Genomic DNA, 22,498 nt, shown 5'->3' with positions numbered 1-22,498 from the left:
CAGATGAATGGATAAACATACTGTAGTATATCCATGTGGTGGAATATTAATCAGCAATAAAAAGGAACTAATTACTGATAAATACAACAATATTAATGATCAAAAACATTATGCTGAGTAAAAGAAGTCAGACACATACCTACTATATGGTATCATTTTCTAGAATTGGTAAGACTAATCTAGAGTGACTAAGTCTAGAGTAAATGAGTAGTTTCTAAGGGTCTGAGAGTGAGGAAAGTGATTAACTGCCAAGGGGTATTAGGTCACTTCTTGGGATGATGGAAATGTTCTATAGTTTGTGTTAATGGTTACATGGTATATCTGTCAACATATATTGAACTTATTGATAGGTTGTTAACTAAAGCTCATAGTTTACACTAGGGTTCATTCTTTGTGTTGCACAGTTTTATGAGTTTTGACAAATGCACCCTGTCATATATCCACCATTACAGTGTGATACATGATAGTTCCATTGCCCTAAAAGTGCCCTGTGCTCCACATACTCATCCTGCCCCCTTTGCTTCCTTCCCGCAAATTCTGGCAACCATCCATCTTTTTACCATCTCTAAAGTTTTGCCAACTATTGTACTTTTCCTCTCATTCTTTTAGGTAAGTGCTATATACACACAGATTCAATATAAGCTTTTATCTCTGCCATCCAATCAGATTATCTCCTCTCTTTATGTAATTTATCTTTTCCCGAGGACCTCCCAGAAAGTGGTAGAGATCTGCCTACTACAAGCTGCAGCAGAGGCAGCTATTCTCCCCAGTACCCATTTCCCCCTTCTGCTTTTTAATAAAACAATCCCACTCTGTCAAGGTTTGACTGAGCCCTTGGCTAGCTAGCTACAGACTGCATTTCCAACTATCCTTGTATCTTGATGCGGCCTATAAGATATGAGTAAACAGAGTATGTACAAAAGCCTTCACAGATGAAAGGAAAACACTAAATATAATACAGTTTGTATAACTGTATTTTGGAATTTTTAACATTTTACAGTGTCAAGAAAATAAAATAAACAAAAGGGCAGGAGGCTCAACTTCTATGAGGCCTTATGGGAAACACGGACATTTAAAGTGTAATGGACAAACAGAAGCTTGTGAGGGTTAAAAAAAGGATGGTCAGGAAGTTGGAAGGAGAATCAAGGGATTGCAGTTTTATGGATGCTAAAGGGAACCAAACTTTAGAAGTGATCAACATGTCCAAATGAAACAGAGAAATCCAATAAAACAAAAAATGAAAATGATTTAATGATTCATAGTTCATTACTCTTAGTCTCAGTTTCACATCTATAAAATGGGTTATCTCATGTGGTTATTATGAGGTTAAACTAAACATAGCTTCTGGTTTGTGATAGGTGCTCCATAATTTTTACAGCTTCCTTTCTCTCTTTTTGTGATTAATTCACTGTTTTATTGAAATACTTATTGCTAGTGAGGAACCCTGTTTGAGGCTAAGAATGCACTGATGACAGACTCTGCATCAAAGTACTCTATGGTGTACAGACTGCCAGTAACGATTCCTTGCCATGAGTGATACAATGATAGGAAGTATATAGAAGTTATTTATAGTTTCTTTGGTTTTGGCAGGTGAATTGTGAAACTGAAAAATATCTCAAAATGTCTCAAATATCTCAAAAAAATTTTGTTCACGTAGTGTGGTATTGTTGATGCAAGAAAAATGTTTCTAAATTATTGGACCCAATGTAAAGCAATGCATTTTAATTTTCGTATTAAAGCTTTGCGTTTTTAAGATAATAGTTTAAGGTTGGAGACATCTATCAACTGAAATTCTCTCAATGCTCTGTGCTTTTTAAAAAAGCAAATGGATAATTTTAATTGGGACATATCCTATTAATTTATATTCATAGTTGCTCATATTAGGACATTCATCTTTACTAGCAGTATTTTTTAAAAAATTGAGTTTTAAACTATTTTACATGCAGTAAAATCTATCCCTTTTATGAGTTGTGACAAAGATACAGAACAATTCCATTACCCCCCCATTCCCTCAAGCCCCTTTTTGGTCATCCCCTTCCCCTGGTCACCACTGATCAGTGTTCTGTCCCTTTTTAAGACGTTTTTAGTTTGAAATAATTATAAGCTCACAGGACATTGTATAAATAGTACACAGAGTCCTGTGTATCCATCACCTAGCCTTCTCCAATGGTGACATCTTACATAACTGTCGTACAAGATCAAAACCATGTCCTGTATGTTTGAAGGCAGGTTTTCCTTTCACTTCTTTGCCTGTGTTTACTTTTCTCACACAAATTTAATTCTGCCGTGTTAAAAAGAGCAGATGCTAGTTTTCCCTCAGATGTCTGCCGTTGCATTTTCAGTATTTCAATTGGACCACCCCCCGTTACTACTACATCTTTCTCTAGTCTTTTCTGTATCTCACCTTTTCCCCCCAATTTAATTCTGCTGCTAGACTTTTTTTCTTTCCCCTGAGCTGTGTGCCACAGATGGTATTATTGTCAATTCACGAACCCTAACTTCTACCACGGTCCTTAAGTTTTAAGTGGGCGTGCTTGTGCTTAATTGCTATGTTTTACAGTAGTTCGGCAGTGGCGTTTTGAGAGGCGGCACGGTTCCACAACCCCTCAGAGAGATTCTAGGGGCACTGAGGCGTTCAACTCCTTTCTTGCCCTACCTTTCTCCATTGGTCATCCTTTTATTTTCCAGACATTGGGCTGTCTGTCGGACGAGAGTGTGCAGAGACTGTCGAAACCGCTAGCACCCCCTCCCCTGGCACCCCCCTCAGTGCTCCGCCTTTGTGCGGCGTTGAGGGCACAGTCACCGTTGGGTTCTCGCGGCCGGTGAGGTGCGGGGGCGGGGCCTCGGCGGCTGCTTCGCGGGGCGCAGGGAAGTCACGCCCTCCCGGCCCCGGCCCGGCGCACGCGTCCCACGACGTCAGCCGCCCGCGCGAGCCGGGTCCCTGGGTGTGCGGGCGGTGCAGTGCGCATGCTCCGACTGGGTCGCCTCAGGCGACGGCGGCTGAGGGAGGGGTAGGGCCCCTTTTCTCGGGGGCGTCCCTGCTGTCTGGCTCTGCACTTCCGCTGCCGTCCCCTTGACCCCCGGGGGCCTATTACTCTCCTCCCTGGGACCAACGGTGGGCGGTAGCTCGCTGAGCGGTGGGTCCCTCTACCCCGCTCCCCTCCCTCAGCCCGGTCGCCCCGCCCCCGCGGGGCTGGGCGGCAAGGTCAGGGGCCGAGCGGAGCGGGGTGAGTATTCCCACAGACTGCCGGCCGATTCTCCCCGGTTCTGTTTCCCTCACGGTCCTCACCCCACTCCTGGGATAGGGAGGAAGGGCGGGCGCGGGTGGGCGGGAAACAACACAGCCCTAAACAAAAGGCAGGGGAAGCCCCGCTCCCGCCAGTCAAATGGAGGCTGGGTGGCGTTGGAGCCGCGGCGGGAGGGCGAGCCGCTAGGGCGGCTCCTGGGCCACTGTCGAGACCTCACCCTCGCCTTAGTTACCACCGTGTGTTTAAAGCCGGTACTGGGATAGATAGGCTCGTAACCTTCAAACAAAGGGTGTAAAGTTACTGGCGGTTCCACTGCTCAAATCCCACTCAACTTGTAGAAGTTTCAGATTCATTGTTAGGAGTTTTTCTTCCAAATAATCTATCTACTCATAGTACCTGAAATCATGAATGGGGGTGGGATAAAGGAATAGTTAACTGACTTATAGAAACAAAGTTTTATGATGGTAGAAATTATAAACATCGCCGAAAAGGCAAAAGGAGAGCCACGTGTCTTTTCACAGTCAAAATAGAGCCTTGTCTAACAGGCCCCACTGAGAATCAGTTATCTAGGTGACTGTACTTTTTGCTTGACACCATACTGATTAGGGCCAAAGCGTTGCAATTTCTTTTTCTTTCTTTTCTTTCTTTCTGTCTGTCTCGTAGAGATGCAAATTTTTTCTGACTAGGAGGAAAAAAAGTACTCCTGAGGGTTGTAGTTTTATTGCCTTATTTCCAAGATTTTAAAACATTTTTTACCATTCATCTTGCTCCTTCATTATGAGTTCAGTAAATCTTTGCCACAGGCTCACTTTGTATGAGTCATGTTTATAACTTTTCAAAAATTACAATTTGACAGGCCTCCACTCTTAAGTGTCAAAAGCTTAGTTTATACTTTTCAGAATTGGAAAACATAGGCCCTGTGTACTCAGCTACATTATTAGGACCTGAAGTAGAATCCTTCGTTCTTGTTTCTGAAGGGTCAGATACGGACAAGAGGAGACTTTTACAAAATGAAAACTGGTTAAAAAAATAAATATTGAATATTGAGAAATTCAAATTAAAGTTTTGCAATTACAGGGTTTAAAAGTCGTTGATATTTTAACTGAGACTAGTGGAAGCAGTTTTCACTAGTTCTAAGCTGGATTCATTGGGTATAGAATGTTACAAGATTATGCTTTTAAGTTTCTGAGAAAAATAAGACACCCATTAGAAAAAACAAGTAGGATAAAGTTTATATCAGTAGTTTCCTTAAGACTGGACTTGATTTGATTATTAATATCCTGAAGCCTAGAGATGTATTTGGGATCCTAGAGGCACTATTTGAAACATAAGCATGATCACGAACCATGACAACAACAGAGTGCCATAGAGATTGGTGATTAACATGTCTTCAGGGGCCAAGCAGGCTGGGTATAAAACAATTGGAAAGAATGGGATGGAGAATAAACCCAACCTAAAGGATTCAGATTAGGGAGAGGCTGCTGAAAACTGTGCAGAACCAGAAGTTCCTGTAATGTACCTGATACCTCAGGCCTTAAATCTTCGTTTTATAGATTTACAGGACCCAGAGAAAGTATTTACAAATACGAGTTTAGCTTCAGACCCAGAGAAAGTATTTACAAATACGAGTTTAGCTTCGAGGTTAGAGTGGTTCCATATCACTGTCACGTGATAGCTTTTGGAGAAAAACTTTTTAATCATCTTGAGTTCAAGAACCTACAATAGTGTCCTATTGTCCACTATTTTAAATGGAATTAAGAGTTTTAAGGCTGTCTAGAAATTGCTATCCCTCCCCACCCCAGGCATATTCCTGTATTCCTTAATCTATACTCTTCTCTTTAGTCAGGGTCTTTACTTGTCTACTCTGCCTCATTGCAACCCGTTCCCAGTTTCACTACCCCCCCCCATCTTCCTCATCATTATTTGTGTTGTATGTCTGCCCTTCAGTATAATTCAAGGATTGTCTGAAATGTAATTTTTTAAAATTAATTTACTTATTGTTGTTGTTGTTGGCAGCGGGGGAGGTAATTAGATTTTATTATTTATTTTTAGAGGAGGTACTGGGAATTGAACACAGGACCTTGTGCATGCTAAGCGCACACTCTACCACTTGAGCTATACCCTCCTGCTGAAATATAACTCCTTTAGGACGCAGGCTCTGGTTCCAGACTGACTGCCTTAGGTCAGATTGCCACATTTAACAGCTGTTACCTTGAACAAATTTCTTAATTTCTCTGTCCCAATTTCCTTATTTGTGAAATGGAGAAAATCATAGTAACTACGTCATAGGGTTACTGTGAGGATTTAATAAGTTAATAGATTTTTTGATACATAGTAAAAGCTCAATATATGCTATTATAATTATTATCTAATTCATACTAATTCTTTAAACAGTGGTTGTACAATTTATCACTAATTCCTACTGTCTTTTATTCTCTAATGTTCTTTTCAGTTTGAGTCTTTTCTTACAAATTTGGTTACATACTGTTGAGGGCCAAGACTGTATATTATACTCTTTAAAAGTCTCTTAAAAGTTCTAAGTTCTCCCAGGATGATTCTGGGGGCTCAGTATAAGATATTGTTTCCCTATCTTATTTCTGTTTATATTTTAAAATTTATACCCTATTTTGGTCTGGAAGTGTTTAAGGTAGCTTGTAAGCTATATATATGAACATGCAAAATAAAAATAAATCAGAATCATGAAAATATGAAGCTTGAATAGAAAGATAAGATTGAGGTGTGTTATACTCACACATACTATGAAAAGTTATATAGTTGTTAATGGTGGAATACAGACTAAGTTCTGAGATAATGGTGAAAGAAAGAAGGAAACATACCACTTTGCTCAGGAAAAACACAGCTTCCTTGGAAGTAAATATTTAACGAGTGAAATGCAAGATGTGATCACAGATTTCTGAGATGTGCATTCAACGATACACTGAGAAATTCTAGGGTTAAGTTCTCCAGACTTTGTTAAGCCCTAATCTACTTCTCAATGTTTCTCAAAGGGGGTTCAACTGCCGTTTTTATGGAATTGTTCCATACATTGTAGGATGCTTATTTTACCTGTCCCGGAGCACTAAATAGTGATAGCAAACTACAACCCCTCCTTTTTGTGACAACCCATTATTGTCCTACTCCTTTCCGAACAGCCCCATCGGAAGTGGTTTCTCCTGTCGTTGGGAACCATTGGACCTTATCTACCTGTATTTTACCCAACCTGTGCTTCATCTATTGCCTTTTTTTTTTTTTTCAAACATTCTTTTTAGGCTCTGTCTTGTAGGAGCTCCCCATCTTTTTGACATGCTTTTGCATCCACTTGGTAAACCCTTATTCATTTTTTTTTTTTAAGTGGAAGTACTGGGGATTGAACCTAGGACCTCATGCATGCTAAGCACGTGCTCTACCACTGAGCTATACCCACTCCACTGTAAGCCCGTATTCAAGTTCTTGAAGAACTGAATTGAAGTCTTCCAGACTCCTTTTTTTTTTGGAGTCTTCACTGATTGTCCCAGAAAGAATTTGATACTTCTTCCTATAAGCACACATATGGCAACTGCTAGGATATTGTAGGTGCTGACTGGATGAATGAAAAGCTTGTGGAAATAAGAAGGCACATTAATCTAGCCTTTAAAGAAGACTTTGCAAGGAGAAAAATTTAAAGAGAATGTCACTTCCATTACAAAAATGTCCAAACACTTTATTTTCTTTCCAAAAAAATAATGGCACTTGGTAATATATTTTAAAAACATATTGCTCATCGTATATTCAGACTATTTAGACTGGCACGGAGTCTGGAGCTTCTGATACAGTGTTGATCTTTTCTATACTTTCTTATTCGTTGAATATCTTTGGCCAGGGTCATAAGCTTTTAGTTCCTGGTTCTGGCCTAATTTAGCATATGTGCTGACTACAATTAGTTCTAGTCCTACTATTTAAAGGCAGCAAGAGAGACTGAGCTGATGGGTCACTTCAAATCATCACCAGTGGAGGAATAATTTCTCTTAAATGTACATGCAGAGAAGTCTTGTTTTATGTTTAAAAAAATCTTATAAAAGTAATGACAGTGGTATCAGAAAGATTAGATGTCGTATAAATCTGTTGTTTGAATGGGAAAAGATCTAGCTAGCTGATGGATAGGCTTGAGAGCTGAAGAAAGGTGCTATAAAGAGGTAGAGTTACTTAAAATAAATTCATTAAAAAATTTAAATTTTTTTTGTTCCTTACAACTTTTATTTAATGTTTACAGTGTGCCTAACTGTTACAGGTGCTAAGATATAAAATTGTAAGTTAGAAGTCCTCAGCCATTTAGATATGCTCTGTCGTCTTTGGGTGTTCCTTGCTGTGGAGGAGGTGGCTGAGGTTACCCTAATTTTTATTCCTTTGTAGGTGAACTGGTTTTTCTGTCTACATTTTTGTTTTCTTTTTGTTCTTTCAATAAATATATTCCATAGGCTACCTCTAGGCATAAGTTTCTTTCCAGCAGTTTTTTTCAGAAACATAGTGAATTCACTCAATTTATAGGAGTACATCTTTTAAATCTTTCTTTTTCCCAGCTCAGGAACAATTTTTCAATTGTATATTTGCTTATGATTTCGATTCAGAAATGCCAGTTATTTGTAGGTTGGATCTGTGTTGTTTGTCTTTCCTATCAATCAATATTCATTGTTTTCATCTTGGTCCTTTTTCTTCTGTATTTGGACATCATCTCATGTGTGTAGGCTAAAATGTTAGATTTTTTTTCAGTTTCTGTACTTCTCTCTTTTGCCTGTTAAATAGAATTTGTCTACTATTGTGCTTGAATCTCCTTCCATTTTTTTCTTCCTGTTTCTTTTTTGATCTTAGCTGTTGTTTTCCCTCTCATCTCTTGCTTTCAGAGGCTGTTTTTTTTTTCTTTTACCTTTTTTAGTTGGCAGATAATAGGCAATTTCTAAGTTTTTCTCCTGATTCCCAGTGTAAGCCCATTACAAGAGCAAGCTTTCTCTCTTTCTCTTTATAGCAGTGTTTCTCTTTCTCTTTATAGCAGTGTTCTTCTTTCTCGTGGTGCACAAGCTTCATCTTGGCCCCATGCTGTTGTTGATGTTTTTGGTTTTCTTTTCTTTTTTAAACATTTTTTTATTGATTTATAATCATTTTACAATGTTGTGTCAAATTCCAGTGTTCACAATTTTTCAGTGTTTTTGGTTTTCTTACCTTGACAGAAGAGGGCCTTGTGTAGGGATGGTGTTGCTGATTCTTGTCAGAGTGAGCAGACTACCTGCATCCCTCTCACTGCACTTAGATGCTGGAGGACTTTTCTCAGTGTTAGGTTGGAGAACAGGTTGATAGATACGACCTAATTTATGAAGGATACATCTTTCTGTACTCAGAAGTCTTCTTTTCCTATTGTTTAATCTTTAGTCCTGTGTCTCTAGTGAGAGGAGTATTTTTGTATAAGTTGAAATAGTTTATAGTTATTTGAGTGTTTTGGGAGGAAGAAGTAGTGGTGAGACGGTATTCTTCTGAGGGCTCCTACTGTTCCTACAGCTACCTGTTGCTGACTTTACATCACTGCTTGCAGTGCTCCACTCGGCTTCACCTTCTGCTTCTGGCCATGAACATTATTATATCATTAAGAGGGAATGGTCTTGGAAGAATTACCAATGTGTGTTGGAAGCCAGTAATGGAGGGAACACCACAGGCTCTTTTTTTTCTTAAGAAAACAGAATTGTGGAGCATGAGATGCCTTCTTACCCTCTTGCTAACTGGACCTTTTGCTGCAGAGCCCATAGCAAGCATTAGCTACCTATAAAGCTCCCCACAAATCCCTCATTTCCTGTTTAAGTAGTGTTGTATCTCATTTAAACTTTGATTGGGGAAGTTTTAATTTGCTTCAGTGGGAAGCGAGGAGGGAGTGCTGAGCTTGCTGATCAACTGCTGTTAAGACTGAACCAACTGCGTCTCTTTTGCTGCTTCCTGTGCTATTTATTGGATTATGAGGGCCATGACTGCCATGGTCAGCCCAGGCTGCCAAGTGCCTTGAAATCTAGGCCCATTAATACCCCTATTAAAGTGATCTCTCTTTTGTCTCGGTGTTCTATCATCATTCCTCCTCAAAAGTATCTCTGGTGCTAATTACAAATGCTTATTTTGGAGCCTTCAGAATCTGACAGTCTTTCTGGTCTGGTCCTCAAATTCCACATTTAAATTTGTAACCTGGGTGCTTCTTTGCTCTCTAAAATTTGAGGACCACTGCCCAGGGACCCTGCTAGGTATGTAATTAACTAATCTAAATGCATTCAAGCCAAATTCTCAAAAAGATAATACTTCCCTTCCCTAGCTGGTAATTGCACGTGTTCTTAGGAAAGAGTCGAATTGCTGCAGGGAGGGACAGGTACAGAGGAAGTTGCCTACCTGTATTAGTTAAAAATGATCTGTAGTGTTTAAAGGTATGAATAGTATGTTCTGTGATAATCACATTTTTGTAAATGATCTTAAGTTCTGGGGAAACTTGTATTTCTTAAAGTGTTTTAGTTTTATTATGACTCTGATATAGACTGACTTATAGATTCATTGAAAGAAATGTCTCTGACCAAAAAAGAAAACAAACCCAACCCCCAAAACGGAATCAGTTGCCCACACATTACATTAAAAATCCCATAAAAAATGTGGAGAGTGATAGTGAAAAAAAGTTGTTTTTAATTTAAAAAGATCATTTGAACAATGATTATACAATGTTAGAATTCACTGGGGCTGCTTTTCTGAGAAGGTATATTGAACAGCAGCAGAATAAGTTTCTTCACACTGTCTAGTTTAGGGCAGATCTATAGTTTAAAAAGACTGCTTTTACTTGGTGAGGAAAAAATTATTCTTACTTTTCAATCTTTAGCCTCTGTTGAAACACTTAAAATAATGTTTTGATTGTTTGAGCTTAAAAAAAATCAAGCAGCTGTTCGGCAAGAGTGATACTCAAGCAAAATAGATATATTAACAACTTATACTTTATGACACAAAAGAATTCTGCTCATTTCTAACTTTTCCTTATAATAAAAGATGAGAAGTTCATTGTTTAGAATGAGATGAGAATTGGAAATAGTCTTTTTACTGAGTTCACCTGTGTTCTGTTGTCATCTCTGGTCTGAAGATAGCTCAAGTCTGTTTACATGTCTCAGGTTTTTCATTTTCAAAATAGGGATTTTTCTTGCCATTATTGCTTAATAAGATGCAGTTGTAGTTATTTCCATTTTTGACCATGATTTCAGCCATCTCATAATAGGAAGTTCAAAAATTCTAATTTCTGTCTCTACTAGACTATGAACTTAGTAAAGGACCAGAGAGTATTATTACAACTTGAAAAGTATGTATAAAAATGTTGATTGTATTGTATTTTTCACTTTTAATGAGTTGAAATATTCTTACTTGAGCAGAGACAATAATTACTCAGTTATGTTTCATTATAGCATATTATGATGATTTGAATTGAGATGGATATCATTTTAATATAATATAGTTCCTAATTTTGTAATCAAGCCGTGTTTGTATTATTGTATGTAACATCCTTCAGCAAAGCCCAGTCCTTAGATAATTTAAAAAGTATTCAACCAAATATTAATTAGTGCTTTGATGTTCAGTCATCTTGCTAGTGGCACAGTGCTGTTAATTAGATAAACTATGGCTATTGAGTGAAATTTTATGTTTTGACTAACATTTTGAATAGTTCAGTAAACCTCAAGTAACTGGAGGGCTTAGGGAATGGAGTGTTTTTACTTAGTTCAGTTTTGTTATTAAGCAAGGGTTTGGTTGGAATTTATAAAATGTTCCAAAATATATTAGTATTCTTTATGAATTAAATTTAATTTTTCTTTGATTTAGTGTGTCTCAGTATATGTCATGGTCATCATTTAGTTGGAAAAATTATTTCTCTAACTGCTCCATTTTGGTCTTCCTATTCTCATTCTGTATCCTCTCCCTAAGGGATCAAAAGTGTTCTGTTATCTATCTAATGTTGATTTAGAATCAATATTTTCAGCTTAGATTTCTCTTTCCTCCTGAATTCCAGACCCATCGCAAAATACCTGCTAGATGTCTTCGCTTAGGTATTCCACAGGCATTTCAAACTCAAACTCATTAAGCCCGTCTCATTCCCAGACCTGCTTTTCTTCCAGGGATCTGATTCAGTCAGTGCACCACCTACTACCTAAGGGAAAGAACTGGGACTCTTTCTTGAATCTTTTCTCTCAACTATCCCTTCTGTACCAAGATCAGCCAGTTGTTATAATGAGTACAACTGCACTATCAAAATGTCTTTTGAATCAGTCCCTCACTGCCTTTCTGCCAATCTTTGGATCTGTTTAGCATTATTTTGTCTTTCCTGAATTACTGTAAGAACTTTTTAACTGGTCTTCATCCAGTCGGGTTAGATCTGTAGTCTCCATTGGAAGCCAGAATGCAAATCTGATCACTTTCAAAACCCTTTTGAGCCCTCCAGCTACACGGCCTCTTGTCTGTATCAGTTGTAGTTCTCCCAGTACCCTTCCTCTACCTTTACATTTCAGTCAAACAAGAGTTCTTCAATTACTAGACCTTCTCTTAGCTTCAGGCTTTTGTACATACTGTTCCCTTTACCTCCTCCTTTTGCTAAGATAGCTTCTGTTCTTCCTTTTACAGACTTCTTAGATGTTACTTTCTCAACTTGTATCTGCAATGAAGTACCTTATTAACCAGAACTCTGTGTGTAAACTGGAAATCTCACTTATATCCCTGAAACATTTGATTGTCTTTGTAGAAGCCCCTGCAGTTTATTGACTCTCCTGTGCTTGCATTCCTGTACTTGATGCTTTCTGTTCCCAAACCTGTTCTCCCACTGTTCCCCTATCTTCTCGGATTTTCCATTGTGACCTCAGGAGCACACATCCATAGTAAACAAATTGACTTAAACCTTTAACCTGTTATTTCCTTTACTACATTCTGTAGAATAAGGTGTTAAGAAGTGTTCCCAGGGGAAAGAAATTTGTTGTCAAAGAATTGGGAAACCCAGAGTTAATAGCTTCCCCACTACAGTGTGCATTGTGAATCTCCAGGGTGGGTGTGGCGAGTGGATACAGTGTGGATCAATTTCCCTTCCTATCTTATATGATGTTAACACCTGTACAGGTTAGTGATTCCACCAACTAGTTTTAAAGGAAACTTGGCTTAAAAACAAACAAACAAACAAACAACCTCTTTGGGTGGATGCTGTGTTTTTCTCCACTCTACAAGGCTCAGGGTATGGAGAGTGCTGGTTGCCCCACTTCTGCAGAGCCAATCTTAGGTTACTGCTTCTCCATCCTCATGTAAATATTCCTGCTTCTTTGAGGTTCGTGAAATTTGACTGTACCAGATATGGCAAGGTAGGCTTTTTTCTCGTTTACTGTCTCTATTCACTGGCTGTGGCTACCTTTAGTGCCATCTTGGAAAGGAATCCAAGGCTGTATTCTGGTTATCAGGAACACAGGTATTAGTGTATTAGTGATTACTCTTGAGGGACTCAGGATTATATACCACATATTACTTACCACCTCTGTACTCTTTTGTCTTCTACCGTTTGTCCCTTGTCATTCTAAATCTCATAGTTGAATTTCCATATTCTTTAAAGAGCTCTTCACTTCCATCAGCTCTTAGGATAATCCTAAGTGACTTCAAGTGTCCATGTAGAAGACAGAAAACATTAAAAGCCTTACAGTTTTGTAAATTTCCTGAGCTCCAGTGACTTTCATCTCCAAGCTACTTGATGTACTTGCTTACATGGCCACAACTGAGACTTCTTCAAGTCCTAAATCTCATAGTCCTCCCATTCTTCCATTTCTCTCCTTTCATTGCAGTTGTTCACCATTTTCATATCTAATATTCCTTGAAACTGTCATATTTTCCCAGCCCCTTCAGTTATCTCAACATTTTTTCATTTTCTACTTAACCTGGACCTCAGAGCTGTTCTCACTAGTGTATTCTGTTCCCTCTTCCACCCTTATTCTTCCACTGACTCAACCCAGCAAAACTTCCAGCTTATGGTCAATATGGTCCTCTCTTGCTGGTTCCCACATCTGGGGAGCTAAGCACCGCTGAAGGCAATGCTAACACCTCACAGAGTGTTACACTACAACACTACAAATTCAGGCTCTCCAACCTGTGCTGGGCTGGGCCTTCACTTGTGTCTGTTCATTTTTCAATGCTTCCTCTCATCTCCCTCACCAGCAATGCTTAGTCTATACTAGCTTTCTGAAACACTCTCCTTTCATCACTATCCTCTCACTATCTGCAGCCCATCTTGCCTATACCTGCATCAGAAAATCTTGTGATCATCAGATTTTGTCTTCCTTAATTTATGGTCCCATTTGAAAAAGCTGTCTAAATTTTATATTCATCCTCGAATGCCTTTATGCAGATTGCAAGGGGCAAGGTGTTTATTGTGTTCAAATCCATCCTCCTGTGCTGATGCCACATCTCCTCCCAACCCCTTTAGGATATTGCTTCATCAGTCACTTTTCTCTGTGGTATTTTCAACTTTTCCCTCTCTCCAACCCCTTTTTCTCAGCTTAAACATACATTCAGATAGCTCCCTTTCTTAGGAAGAACAGTATCCTCCTTAAGCCTGTGTGCTGCTTCTGTTACCAATTTTTATCTGTTTTTCAATCTAATTAAAAAAAAAGTGGTCTATAAAGTTTTTACTTATTTCCTCACTTGTGGTTTTCTCCTCAATCCACTACAATCTGGCTTCTCTCTTCTTTGTCGCTGACATTGCTCGCTAAGGGGTCAATGACTGCTTCATTTTCAAGCTCCATGAATGTTTTCAGTCCTTTTCTTAATGTGCTTCTCTTTTGACATTGTTGGTTCTTTGTTAGTTATTTTCTACTCCCTTAAAACCTTCATCCTTGGGCTCAGCGGCACTGCTGTTGCTAGGATTTCCTAATGCCTGACTCCTTATTCATTTGCTCTTTTGTTCCTTCCTCTTCCTCTGTAGGTTCTTTAAATGCTGCTCCTCTGAATGTTTCTTTTTCAGCCCACTGCTCTTCTCACTATGCTCAGAGGTTTGTAACTTTTTGGTTAAGACCCCTCAAACAATCTGTTGAAAATGACAGAATCTACCTTCCCAACATATAGATAGGCATGTACATTCAAAATTTAGTGTAAACTTTCATGGTCCACCAGAAGCCATATTAAGAATCTGCCATATGCATTCTAGCTGAGCGATATTCGTCCTCATGGCTTCATTTGTCTCTTTTGAACAGATGGCTTCCATGTCTCCTAAGTTGATCTTAGCTTCTCTTCATAACTTAAGATGTGTATTCCTTTTGCTACCTTTCATTGCTTGGGTTCAGGTCCTCATGACCTCTCATCCAGACCACTGCAACAGTTTCTAACTCTTCTCCCTGCCTTCAGGCTGTGCCCTTCAGATCCATCCTCCACAGAATCAACAATAATTTACTATTCTGGCCTTTTCAGCTCCAAGGTCTGATTCTCAGTTTCTTATGGAAATGGTCCAAACTCTGGGATGGCATACAAGTCTCCTTTCAGGAAGTTAATTTCTATTCTATCTTGTATCTTTTGAGGCCTTTCCCATTATTTATGCTCCACTAGTGAGTGCAGACAGGTTTATCTTGCATGGGATTTGACTGTCTACATTCTCTGCATCATGTTGGTGACATCAAACCTCCAGTTCTCTACCCCCTTACTTACCTTTGTTCACACCATCCTCCCTACTTGGACCACTGTTTAGCCCCAGTGCTTCACTAATGGACAGTTTGCCTTGCAACAACTCCTACTTTCCTTAAAGATTTATCTCCACCCCTACCCCGGACACTTTCCTCTACCATCTGCTCTTCGTAAGGGACTCTTCTTGTGCCTACCATAATCTGTGCAGAGCTCCATTGTTTGTACTTTAACTAGAAGTTCTCTTTCCCAGTGCTATCAGAATTGAGAGTTAAGCCATTAACTAAAAATTTTGATTAAGGCCAGTGTTAAAAAAATAATACCTGCATATTTGAAACATTTTATTTCAACTTAAAAGATATAAACATATTCATTTGCCAATTTTCTCATGTATGGCCAAGGGATTTTCTTTGAGTGTGGGTACTTGATTGGAATTCATTGTTCATTCTTAATTACACTGAACCTGGAATGCATCCTCTAAATTTCTAGTTTTGGTTCAAAAGAAAACTCAAGCCACTTGTGCAGTTGTCTGAGTGTGGAATCCTAGATCTGTATGATTTTTTTTCCCTCAGTCAGTCTTTTCAGTTGCATTGTCTATAAGTAATTCAGTAGTATGTTTTCCTTATGAAGACTTACCTTTATAGTCTTTCCAATTTTTTATAAAGTTCACACCATAGAAATAACAGTTTTCTTTCTTTTTACTTACATTTTGTTGGTTTGGTTTGTGTTGCATTTAGTTATAAGTATATATTTATAATACATGAATGTGGTTTGTGAACATACACTCAGCCGATGGGAGCAGAGGTGTTTCATAATCAGAATGCTGTAGACATTACTTTTTACAGAGAGAATGGACACTGTGTCGATTAATCTGGCAAGTTGAATGGAGGTTGATTAAGAGAGTTTCTATTGTAATTATTATTATTGCTTATTTCCTTTCATTGCAAGATGAGTTCTTACAGTTCTTTCCTGGCAAGGGCTATATCTTTTTTCATTTCTTCTATAGCTAACCTTTACCTATGTACAGTGCCTACTAGTAGATATTTAGTATGTAATTGTTGGATGAATGAACAAATTCTTATATAGGTCATACTAAATTTGAATAATCAGAAAGAACACTGGACTGAGAATCAGCTTGCATGGACAGATCATTGGTCCTGGAGCCAAACTGGGGTTTGAATTTTCCTCACTTTCATTCTTCAGCAGATTATTTTCTCTTTTTCATTTGAGGAATGAGAAAAACAACAACCTTTGAGTTTTGTGAGGATTAAATGGGAAGGGGAAGTGTCTAGCATTAAGTACTTGACATAGTAAAACAGTTAACAAGTGCTAGGTGTCCTGATGATGCTTATCACTAATGAGGAGAATGTGGGAATTCACTTGGACCAACTTTTCTCATCAATACATAATCTGTGAGTTTCCTTCCAGCTGCTCTAAAATTCTCTTTTTATAAATAATGTTTTATGTTTTGGACAGATTTATATAACAGGTATATGAGTAATCTTCGATTTGTCACATTTGTAAACTCAATAAAGTAGGTACTTAATTAGGTGATCATAACCTTACACCTTGCAAAACAAATACTTTCAGGCTTTAGAACATCATTTGTTAGTGAGTTGAATTCTAATAAAATGTGAAGAACAGCCCAATTCTACTAGTCACTGTCATGCTATCTATGTGAGAGCTAAGGTAGGAGATAGAGAAGGAAGTTCTGAGGAGGTTGTTTGGAAGTATTAGCTTGGAAGAAGTAATATAATACTAATTAATAATTATTGAAACTGAATTTATGGACAAACTAAACTTTTTGAACCATAGATATGTATTTGTTACAAATCTAAGTTTGGAGTTGATTCATTTTCTTCCTGATTAAAAAATGGGGATAGGGTGAGAAAGATAGAAACAAAACACTTTTTTGGGGAATGGCTCTGAGGTTATTTTCCAGTCTACATCCCAAATTTTGGTTTGTTTAAAGAAATAAGTGAATTAGCAGAATGCCTTTCAGTATTCATTCCACAGCTGATGCTAATACTTGGTTTTTATATTTCAGTTATCATTTAGTATGGAAGAAGATGAGTTCTTTGGAGAAAAAACATTCCAGCATGATTGTGCAGAATTCATTAAACATTCACAGCAGATAGGAGATGGTTGGGAATGGAGAACTTCAAAGGTAAGAATTTTATTTCCTACTTCAATGGAGGGCTTTTTTTTTCCCATGTAAAACCTCAGTAATTGAAAGTAATATATGAAAGCTAGTTTGATTTAGTAAAAAGCTTAAATTGAAGAATGTTTTAAAACAGATGTCCATTTTATTACTTCAACTTATATATACTCGTTATAATTAGGCTAATGAAGTATTATCTAGAAAAGTCCTTAGGTGACCTGCTTTAATTTAATAGATAAGAGTGCTTAGCATATTAATTATTTGAATGTAAACAGATGCTTCTATGGTGCTTCAAGCCATTTGTTTACACTATTAATCTTCTTAGGAAACTACTATTGTTCAGATAGTGGAAAGATAATCCTGAAACCAAACCATAGTCAATCAATCACAAATTCTGAAATATTGAGGACTGTATTAATTGGGGACTTCTTAATAATATAAACACATTCTAAAACATTCTTTCTTTTGGTTCTATTCAATAATTAAATTATTATTCAGTAATAATAATGTAAAAGGTCTTTCTACTCATTTATTTCCACACATACATTTAGTGAGGTTCTCTGCCAAAAGCTCTTTAAGAGTCACTTGAAGTCCCTTTCTTAGAGAATAAGTAAGTTTTCTGTGCTTAGCATCTTATCTGATTCCTGAAATAATGAGTCCTGAATCTATGCTGATTAGCTCTGTTTTCTATATGAGGTCTGAGAAATGTGAACAGTTTTGAGCTGATTCCTATGATTGGCCAGGGAACTAGAGGCCAGGGAAATGCAGGTCTTGATCAGGTCTAGATTGTCACTGGGGAGAGAAGCCATGATTTCCTCTTGAGTCACATGCCAGCTAAGCTTTGACAAGGGGACTCATATGACGGTTCAAAGGTGTAGAGTCAATTTCTAGTGATGGATTCTTCTCCATTCTAAGTTAGTGATGAGAGAGTCATAAACCCTTGAAGTGTCTTTTGCTCCAGGATAACATGACCTTACTAGTACCTTTTATTAATTTTGTTCCTGAGTATTTTATGTTTGTTTGCTATTATGTTTGAATTTTTATTCATTTTATTTCTTCTATGATTATTATTGACATATAAAAGAACTGCTAATTTTTTACTTAATTTAGTGACCATTCAATCATCTTATGGATTCTCCTTTTAGTTTTCATAGTTTTTCAGTGATTTCTCTTGTGTCTCCTAGGTAGAGTGAGATTATCTGCAAATGAGGAGGTTTTTGTTGGTTTCTTGGTAATATTTCTCTGTATTATTTAACGGATTGAGTAGGAAAATCTTAACAGTAATAACAGCTCTCTTTGTTCTTTCTGACTTTAATGTTAATGCTTCTGATATATAATGATTAAAATGCTGCTTGTTTATTCATTGGATATGTATAGGTTTCTGACTCCTTTTGTCCTGTAATAATTTGTGTGATTATTCCATGGGAACTTTCCCTTTTCCCCAGGTTAAAGGGAAAAAAAAAAGAATTTTTCTTTTATCTTAAGCTGGAGGCAGGATAATAGAGATTCCTGTTAATATTTCAGTGACCTAGTAGAATGGGGGAGGGGAAGATTAGGGATGGAGTGGGAAGTGTGTGCTTGTGCGTGCGTGCGTGCGTGCGTGTGTGTGTGTGTGTGTGTTGGGGTGCCGTGGGGAAGATTTCCAGGAGGGAAATTATATCTGGCAGAAATTTCTTCAGTGAATTTGTTGAAACTAGTGCCCTAAGAACCAGTTTCCAGGATTTGTTTTTATTCTTGGCCCAGCTTCTACTTCTGGGATGGGTATGGCTTAAGTCTAGTTTCTTGTTTGCTGACACTTCCTGCTGAGTTAGAAAAGTTCCCTACCCTTTGGAGTGAGAATTGCACCTCTAATTAAGGACTTTTCTCTTTAATGTAAGGGTGAGCCTGTAGATAGTATCAACATAAAACAAAACATTCTTCAGAGAAAATCTCTATAGCCTCAGGGCAAGGACTGCAAACTCAAAACTCTGTGTAGACCTGGTATGGCAATGTAAATGGGTCAAACTGCCAGGAGCAAAATGATATGGACACTGAGTCTTGGGGCCTGTGGCTGACCAGAGTGCTTGGCCTGAGACCAGGTTGGAAACATGGGCCCAGGGTTACTGATCTTACAAGAAAAGTAAGAAAGATTTGAGGGGAGAAATCTCTGAATTTTTAAATGTTGGCAACTAATTTAAAAAGATGTTTTTCAAACATAGTGAGGACCAAACCCAACATGCCAGTGATGCATAATATGTGGGTTTTGTGTGGCCAGTGGATGAATTCTGGGATTGGTTGCCTGCATGGTGTGACTGGTTTCTCACCCAGTCCTGCCTCAGTGCATGCTGTTGATCTGAATTAGGAAAAGGGGCTCCAGGCAAGGAAATCCCTCTCTTCTGTATTTTGAAATGTTAGTATTCTTGCTACTTAATTTCTGTAGTCTTGTACCATATTTACGAAGGAAATTGTGAATCAGTCACTGGGTTGTTTCCTTTAAACCTTCCATCTGTATTACATCTCAGTCTTTTTGTGGGACTGTTTGGAGACAATACTTAGACTGTTGTTTTACTTTTTAGGCTCTAGAAATTTATTTTTATAGTAAGAATAGTTTTATTGATAGATAATTGACAAATAATAAACTGCACATATTTAAAATGTATAATTGAGTAAGTTTTGACATTATATATGGACCTTGAACCTTCACTGCAATCATGAGAGTGAACATGTCCATCATCCCCAAAAGTTCCTTGTACAACTTTGTAATGTCTCCCTCTGCCTTTTCCTGCGCCTTATTTTTAAAAAGGACCTCATGTAGCCTTATATATAGAGACTTTTTAAAGAGTACATATATTGTCACTCATAGTTTCAGCCTAGTCTTCAATCACTTAGACACCACCCATTTTATTTTATAATTTTTAGAGAATTGTGACAGTATTTAGAGAATTGGTATAATTCAGCTTTTTAAGTAAGACAAAATACCATTTTTTTCTGCGAAGTTGATGAGATAAGCAGTGTGAATTAATGAAACATGTAAATAATTTAAAATTTTTTAAAGAAAGAAGCTTCTTAAAGTAGTTAAAATAATCCTAATTTTTATATCCGAAAGTATGCAGATTAGGGAGAATACTTCTAAATCAATATTTTTCAACAGGGCTTGATACAGTTGGCATCTGGGCAGGACAGTTCTTGTTCTCCTACCCCCACTATCACCAAGCCCCTCAGAGAGGTGGTACATTCTTGTTGAGAGCCATTGTTTAACACGATGATCTGATATTAAAGGTAATGGTTAAGAGCATGGACTTCAAAGTTAGATAGACCTGAGTACAAATCCTCCCTCAACCATTTGCTAGCTGGATTTTGACAAATGACTTAATGTCTCTAAATTTTATTTTCTGTATCTATAAAATAGGAATAACAGTAATACCCACCTAACATGGTTGTTGTATAGGTTAAATGAGGTTTGCATTAAAAAAGTTTAGCACAGTTTCTTGCACGTGGATACATATAATTTTTAGTTAGTTGTCTGAAATTTTCACTGTCTTTTTGTTATAGAAATAATGCTGTAAGTGAAATTGTAGTTAGATTTTCAGAAAACTCTATGAAAATCTAGTAGCACTAAATATACCATACTGGTCTGTAGTGTATTATTCTGAACTGTCTACAGTAAGAAAGGGGAGTAGAAGATGGTAAATAACAATGAATGCAGTTGTTTGAAACACATTATAGGCTTACCTTGTTTTACTGAACTTTTTAGATATTGCGTTTTTAACAGATTGAAGGTTTGTGGTAACCTTGTATTGAACAAATCTATCAGTGCCATTTTTCCAACAGCATTTGCTCACTTTGTGTCTCTGTGTCGCATTTTTGGTAATTCTAGCAGTATTTTAAACTTTTCCATTATTGTTATATTTGTTATGGTGGTCTGTGATCAGTGATCTTTGACATTAGTATTGTAATTGTTTTGGGGTACCATGAACCTCTCCCATTAAGACAGCTAACTTAATAAATGTATGTGTTCTGACAGCTCCACCAACTGGCTGTTCTCACATCTTTGTCCCTCTCCTTAGGCCTCTCTATTTCCTGAGACACAACAGTATTGAAGTTAAGCCAATTAATAACCCTACAGTGGCCTCTAAGTGTTCAAGTGAAAGGAAGAGTTACGTGTTCCTCACATTAAATCAGAAGCTGGAAATGATTAAGCTTAGTGACGAAAGCATGTCAAAAACTGAGAGAGGTCAAAAGCTAGGTCTCTTGTGCCAAACAGTCAGATTGTGGATGCAAAGGAAAAGTTCTTGAAGGAAATTAAGTGTGTTACTCTAGTGAGTACATGAACAATAAGAAAGTGAAACATCTTTATCATAGATAAGGAGAAAGGTTTAGAGGTCTGGATGAAAAATCAAACCAGTCAGAACTTCCCTAATCCAAAGCAAGGCCCTAACTCTTCAATTCACTGAAGGCTGACAAAGGTGAGGAAATTGCAGAAGAAAAGTTTGAAGTTGGCAGAGGTTGGTTCATGAGATTGAAGGAAAGCTGCTGTCTCCATAACATAAAGTGCAAGGTGAAGCAGCAAGTGCTGATGTAGAAGCTGCAGCAAGTTGTCCCAAAGATCTAGCTGAAATCATTAATGAAGGCGGCTATACTACACAACAAATTTTCAGTGTAGATAAAACAGTCTTCTTTTGGAAGAAGATGCCATCTAGGACTTTCATAGCTGAAGAGGAGAAGTCAATTCCTGACTTCAAAACTTCAAAGGACAGGCTAACTCTCTTGTAAGGAGCTAATGTAGCTGCTGACTTTAAGCTGAAGCCAATGCTCATTTATCATTCTGAAAATCTTAGGGTCCTTTAGAATGATGCTGAATCTACTCTGCCTGTGTTCTATAAATGGAGCAACAAAGCACATCTATTTTTAACATGGCTTACTGACTATATTAAGCCCATTGTTGAAACCTACTTCTTAGGGGAAAAGATTCCTATCAAAATATTACTGCTCATTACTATTTTGGTCACCCTGGATGGTCACCCAGGATGGAGATGTACAATGATATTAATATTGTTTTCATGCTTACTAACACAATATCCATCCTGCAGCCTATGGATCAAAGAGTAATTTCAACTTTCAAGTCTTATTCTTTAAGAAATACATTTCAGAAGGCTAAAGCTGCCAAAGATAGTGATTCCTCTGACTGGATATTGGCAAAGTCAATTGAAAGCCTTCTGAAAAGGATTCATAATTCTAGATGTCATTAAGAACATTTGTAATTCATGGGAAGAAATCAAAATATCAACATTAACAGGAGTCTGGAAAAAGTTGATTCTAATCCTCATGCCTCAATTTGCCTTCTAAAATTTTTTCTTTTGTTTTGTGTTTTTGTCACTAGATATGTGTCCATTAGTTCTGTGATTACACCTTTCACAGGTTACTGATAAAATAATTTCCTATAGGT

At 37.7% G+C, this 22,498-nt stretch overlaps 1 protein-coding gene and 1 long non-coding RNA gene across 7 annotated transcripts in view; one reads left to right on the top strand and one right to left on the bottom strand.

The window, feature by feature from the left end:
* Positions 1 to 2,810, bottom strand: part of LOC140689641 (uncharacterized) — a 38,701-nt gene extending 35,891 nt beyond the window's left edge. The window contains exon 1 of the long non-coding RNA XR_012064671.1: positions 2,657 to 2,810. This is a non-coding gene — a long non-coding RNA (uncharacterized lncRNA). The remainder of the gene's footprint in view (positions 1 to 2,656) is intronic.
* A 194-nt stretch (positions 2,811 to 3,004) lies between these two features.
* The window catches only part of ATG10 (autophagy related 10), a 203,943-nt gene continuing 184,449 nt past the window's right edge, over positions 3,005 to 22,498 (top strand). For 3 of the 6 annotated variants that reach the window (XR_012071350.1, XR_012071349.1, XM_072958438.1), the window contains exons 1-2: positions 3,011 to 3,227; positions 16,960 to 17,079. Coding sequence is in view for 4 of the 6 variants with exons in the window: in XM_072958438.1 (XP_072814539.1) it covers positions 16,972 to 17,079 (108 nt within the window). In the remaining 2 variants the exon portion in view is untranslated. Of the gene's footprint in view, positions 3,228 to 16,959; positions 17,080 to 22,498 lie in introns of all 6 variants that reach the window. The other 3 variants (XM_072958441.1, XM_072958440.1, XM_072958442.1) reach the window with 2 other exon arrangements.

This window comes from Vicugna pacos, chromosome 3, assembly GCF_048564905.1.
Source record: "Vicugna pacos chromosome 3, VicPac4, whole genome shotgun sequence".
NCBI lineage: Eukaryota > Metazoa > Chordata > Mammalia > Artiodactyla > Camelidae > Vicugna > Vicugna pacos.
Note: the sequence above shows the minus strand (reverse complement) of the source record. Positions and strands in the feature narration are given on the sequence as shown.